Consider the following 5944-nt stretch of genomic DNA (forward strand, 5'->3'; position numbering starts at 1 on the left):
AGAGAGAGAGAGAGAGAGAGAGAGAGAGAGAGAGAGAGAGAGAGAGAAGAGAGAGGGGGAATCAGTATGGTTCACATAAAATTGAGAGGCCCGAAAACACGAAGCCAAAGTGAGGGAAAGCCCCCTGATAAATAGTACCTTCCATCTTCAGTCTGACTCTTCCTTTATCAGCTGGAATCCCTCATTCATTTCTGTGGTTGTTCCGGCTGTAACTAATATGCGGGTTTCCCTAACCACACGACAAGGCTGTGGCTCATCATTTGAGAGGCAGCCTTTTTATCCATTACTCAAGTAAGCACGGTCTCGTCACCAGAACCAAATGAATGAATCTGTTACCACAAACCACGGCACCCCGTTCTTTCCTCACCTCTCTTCAGCTCCAGACGCACGGTCTTCTTGACATCATTGAACCAACCAGGCACCTCTATACGGCAGCAGTACACCCCACTGTCACCTTGATTGGTGTTTGCGATGGTCAAGGACACATCACCAAACTGGATACTCCCCTGAAGTGTATATTTTCTCGACTTCCTGGAGATGACTCTTGTTCCGTCTGTACGGAGAAGCTCCGCGTTGCACTTGGAATTGGGACACGTACCTTTGCCCCAGCACATGCTGTTGCGGCTCTGGGACCAGGATGAGTAGTGACAAGGCAAAGTCACCGACTGACCCAAAAACCCTATTATTGTATCCTCTGAGGCAGCTGGTGCTACGAGAGAAAGTGAGAAAGAGGTTACACAGACAAAAGTCTTTAAAATATGCTCCACCATTTGTACACTTAGAGGGAGCATCCAGGAAGGTGAGGGAGCCTCCCTAGTTCCTTTAGCACAAATGCTTGCCTGTGCTGTTGAACTGATTAAGTCCCCAAGCTTCCATCCCCAAATTAGTAACAGGTGGTCCAAAACCTCTAAATGCCTCTCGACAGCAAGATCTTTTTTGCTAACTTAAAAGGTCTGATACTGAATATCTTTCAGTAAATCAGCTCCCAAATGAAGAGGCCAGACCCTATGATCTAGGTCACATGTTTTACCTAAAGCCACCCAAAACCTGTGCTACACACACACACACACACCACCACCACCACCACCACCACCACCACCACCACCACCACCATCATCTCACTAACTTGAATGTCTCAAATGGATTGCCCAGGCCAGACAGAATTCTGACAGGAAAGACAGCTGCTGTAATAGACTCCATTGCCCTACCTACTCCGTATCCAGAAATTGAGGTGGGAATTGCTCACTCTGGATCATGCAACCGCTTAGGTAACACAACGTCAGGAAGAGTTTGTGGAGTTACACTTCTTGACTAAGCCTTCTTAGTGTGTGTGTGTGTGTGTGCAAGAGATGTATACATGTTACAGTGAGTGTGCGGTGTGAGGACATTTGTGAATTCACTCGTCCCTTCTACCTCAGGCTTCAGAGCAGTGGCTCTCTACCTGTGGGTTGTTGACTCCCAAAAGACATAAGAAAGTAAAGATATTTGCATTATGATTCATAACAGTAGCCAGATTATAGTTATGAAGTAGGAAAGAAATAGTTTTATGGTTGGGGTCACCACAACATGAGGAACTGTATTAAAGGGTCACGGTGTTAAGGGGGTTGAGAACCCCTGCCCTAGAGCATCTGTCTTTACTCACTGACCCATCTTGCTGGCCATAATTTACTCATTTCTTTTCAAAACTTGTTTAATAATTTCACTCACCATATAACATATATTTGATGAGATCTGTCTTCTATCCTTTCTCTTCCAGTCTTTCCCCCATTGCTCCACAATCTTGGAAACTCATGTGCTCTCTTGTTTAAAAATCTATGACCACTTAGGATTGCCAGTATGTGCATGCATGTAGGGCAGTTAGAGAGCCATCTACTACTGCATGGGCAGCCTCTCAGGGGCCACAGCCCTGAAAGAACTGACTGTCCCTCCCCTAGTAGCCCTCAATGGAATAGCCAACAGCTTCATTTTTAGGGATGGAACTTTATGACAGATTCAACCATTCATGCTAGGGTTTTGTCTGGCTTGCTCTTATATAGGTTTTATGCATGTAGTTACAGCCTCTATCCTACTTACTTACTCTCTTTAAAAGAAGATTTATTGGGGCTGGAGTGATGGCTCAGTGGTTAGGAGCACTGACTGCTCCTCCAGAGGTCCTGAGTTCAATTCCCAGCAACCACATGGTGTCTCACAACCATCCGTAATGGGATCTAATGCCCTCTTCTGGAGCTTTGAAGACAGCTACAGTGTACGTATATACATATAATAAATAATTCTTTAAAAAGGAAATTTATTTGTCCAGCAGTGGTGGCACACACTTTTCATCACAGTACTTGGGAGGCAGATTACAGGCAGAGCTCTATGAGTCTGAGGTCAGCCTGGTCTATAGAGTGAATTCCAGGACAACCAGAGCTACACAGAGAAACCCTTTATTGAAAAATCAAATACATAAGTATTTGTTTTTATTTAGTATGTATGAGTATTTTGCCTGTTTGCATGACCACACTACATGAGTGTCTAGTGGTATGGCAGCTAAATGATGGTACCAGATACTCTGAAACTGGAGTTAAAAATGGCTGTAAGCTACCATGTAAGTTCTAGGAACCAAATCCAGGGCTTGTGGCAAAGCAGTAAGAGCTCTGGATCACTGAGCCTTCTCTGTAGACCCTACTTTTTACTCTTAATGGGTAAATCATTACACACACACACACACATACATATCACATATATACATATATGTGTGTGTGTTTATAGGGTACAATATGGTGTTCTGAACTGTGTTCACAGAACCAGGTAGTTGATCTTCGCTAGCTTTACTATCTCACTAATGCGTTTCATTTTGGTGATGAGATATTAAAAATGATTTAGGAAGTTTGAAATATGCATTGTTATTCTGATAGCATCTCTTTTGTGAAGTGAATAAACAGAAGCATTGCATCTTCTCATGAACTCCAGTGTAGCAGATGCCTAGAAAGCATCTGCTGAAGGAACAGCAAGCTCATGGCACCGGTGCCTCCATGATGGAAGGACAGAATTGGAACTGAGCAGAGAGGGCAAAGGGAATTTAAACTTCATAATGTTGTTAATCTTTTCACTCAAAAGTTTCAGTATTACTCACCTAATCAAAAGTTACTATAAAAAAGGAAGCAAGAAACTTGGTGCGGCAGGAAAATCCCCATTAGGGTGACACCATGAACGTCACTCTAGAGGCCAGTGAGTGTTTTGGGGTTCTTGGAGGAAAGTCACCCTCTTCATTATCGCAAGGCACAGAGAACAGTATTTGCCACAAAAGGAGTTCCACAGTTTATTTGCCAAGAAACATCATGAAACTAACTTCCTGAGATACCTAAATGTTTCAGAATGAGGAACCAAACACATGAGATGCAGAAACAGGAGAAACAATTCCTTCAGCTATGAAATACCAGGGAGAAAAGAAATCATAGCTACCAGGTGAGTTTCGCATCTGCAGTGACCCAGTGGAAGTGCAACTTTTCTGTCACTGCCTGCCTGTTCCTTCTCCAGTTGGTGACCTTTCAGCCGTTCCCCTATCTAAACGTCAGTTTTGCTGGAGTGAAGATGTCATGGACCACCTCTTCTGACACATCTACTTTTGATCCTTAGAAACATGGCAGCTATTATCTTCTAAGCTGATCATTTAAGCAAAGATGCATTAAAATTAAATAAATAAGCCAGGCACAGTGGTACACACCTATAATGCCTATACTTAGTAGGCAAAGCCAGGAGGCCTGCAAACTCGAGGTACCCCTGCTACTGAGCAAGACGCCATGCCAAAGCCAAACAACAGTCAAATAAGTGAACAGAGAGGTCAGTTTACCAGGTGCTAACTCTTTCAAACAAGGTTGGAGAAGCCCATTCAACCCCTGTCCTGACACAGATGAGACATGAGGACACAAATTCCAGCAATTATTTTTCTGTAGTTTCAGGATGTAACAATAACAACAGCAAAACTGCTTGGATCAGGCATTTGTTATTCTAGCACTCAGAGCAGTAAGGCAGGAGAATATTAAGTTGAAGTCCAATCTGGGTTATGTTGTTAGAGATAGACACCATTTCAACTACATATAAATAAATATTAAGACAGACAGACAGACAGCGCCCAGGTAAATTCCAAAGAGACAATTTGAAAGCAAGAGCAGCGGCTTCATTCCATGGATCACTTCTGGAATATCTATGTACTCATGGCATCAAATACCAAGATTCAGGACATGAAGTAGTCCTTGCCCACCTTCCAGGAGCTACAGAAGATCTGTGGATAAAGGCAGTAGAACCAGCACTTAGTATGGCAACAAGGTCTCTAACACAAGAACCTCAGAGATAAGAAGTCAGGAGAAATCCCTAAAGCAGCCTGCAAACTAGGATAGGAAAAGCTCTAGTTCACAGGAGACCTGGGTTGACTTCTATTTAAGAATGAGAGAAAGAGGGAGAGGCGGAATGGCATATTGACAGTGTCAGCATTGGTGACCAGGAGGGGCTACAGCGCTGAGCAGTGTGGTTGCTATGCGCCTCCAGGTGTCCATCCAAACTGCTCATCTGTATCAATGTTCCGGAGAGAACCCTCCCCTCAGCTGGGCACATGACACCCACCTGTACTATTAACCCTCAGGAAGCTGAAGCAGGAGGATTGTTGACTTCCAAGCAGCCTGGGCTACACAGTAAGATCCTGTCTCAAAGAGATAAAAACAAGAGCGGGGCATAGTGAGGCATTCCTTTACTCCCAACACTTGGGAGGCAAAGATAGGTAGATCTTTGTGATTTTGAGGCCAACCTGGTCTACATAGTGAGTTCCAGAACAGCCAGAGCTTCATAATAGAGAAGCCTTGTCTCAGAATCAATAAAACAAAACAAAAACAAACAAACAAAAAGACCAACAACAGAAGAAAAGGAGAAAAAGAACTCATTTTGAAGCCCCCTCCCTAGCAAAACAAAATTAAAAAACAAAACAACAACAAAAACAAATAAAATCTCCTGAACACAAAGGGAATAGTAAGAGACAAAACAAGGGCACTTAGCAGAACAAAACTCCCCTGCCTCTTGCTTTGTACCACCTGCAGATGAAATTGTTTACACCTGTTCATTCAGTACCTTGTTTCTAGGTCTTTGCTTAGGTTAGAAATAACAGGTAATTAAACTGTTTATTTCATCCCTAAACACTCAAACCAGTCTCTAGAAAAATCCCTGCATAACAATGCAAGTCGAGATGGAGGCAGGCTTTAGGGGAACCTCCTTACCCTAAAATCTACCCTCCACAGGGTCCAGGATGGAAGTCTCTAGAACACTTACTCAGATAAAGCCACCAGAGCTCCATCACCAGCCAGAGGAGGAGAAGCCCCTTGGACATTTTGACAGGATCTGTGTGTCTGTCAAGTCCCAAGCCTTATATCACAATTCCTGCTGACAGGGTGAGACGCTGGACTTTCACTTCCCTTTCTGGCCTACAATCTTCCCGTTCCTTCATCCTGAATGACCTCCCTCAATCTGGGATGTGTGATCAAATGTGCTGAGCACTTTTCTCATGGTGGCCAGTGCATGTGTGCAGCTGTGTGGACTGACAGTGTGTGTGCCAACGTGATTCTCTGTTCACTGACCTGGGTATGCCTGAGCATCTATATATACATGAATACACATGAACAGACACTCTGTGTGTAAACTGTGGAGAAGCCAGTGGTCCTTGTGGTGGCCAAAGCAAAGGTAAACTGACTGTTGTGGAACTCATTATATAAACCAGGTTGACCTCTACTCCCATTCTGAGTACTCACCGTGAAGCTCTCAACCCCTAGACTTCACACTGCAAAACAAAAAGCAGGGTGTAATCAATCACGAAAGCTGCTCTACCTACACCATGAGTGTATTACTACAGGAAAGAAGACCCCCAGGAGAGGAAGCTCATCATGATGGTTCCTAACCAGGCCTGCTCACAAGCAGACCC

The 5944-nt window shown here is 43.9% G+C and overlaps 1 protein-coding gene across 1 annotated transcript in view; it reads right to left on the reverse strand.

The window, feature by feature from the left end:
* The window catches only part of LOC114629607 (T-cell immunoglobulin and mucin domain-containing protein 4-like), a 31888-nt gene extending 26508 nt beyond the window's left edge, over positions 1 to 5380 (reverse strand). Inside the window, exons 1-2 of the mRNA XM_028777675.1 lie at positions 5299 to 5380; positions 368 to 709 (exon numbers count right to left, since the gene is read on the reverse strand). Of these exons, the coding sequence (XP_028633508.1) occupies positions 368 to 709; positions 5299 to 5356 (400 nt within the window). The 5' untranslated portion in view covers positions 5357 to 5380. The remainder of the gene's footprint in view (positions 1 to 367; positions 710 to 5298) is intronic.
* Positions 5381 to 5944: the final 564 nt, after the last annotated feature.

The sequence above is a fragment of the Grammomys surdaster genome, unplaced genomic scaffold (genome assembly GCF_004785775.1).
Source record: "Grammomys surdaster isolate TR1022 unplaced genomic scaffold, NIH_TR_1.0 313, whole genome shotgun sequence".
Taxonomy (NCBI): domain Eukaryota; kingdom Metazoa; phylum Chordata; class Mammalia; order Rodentia; family Muridae; genus Grammomys; species Grammomys surdaster.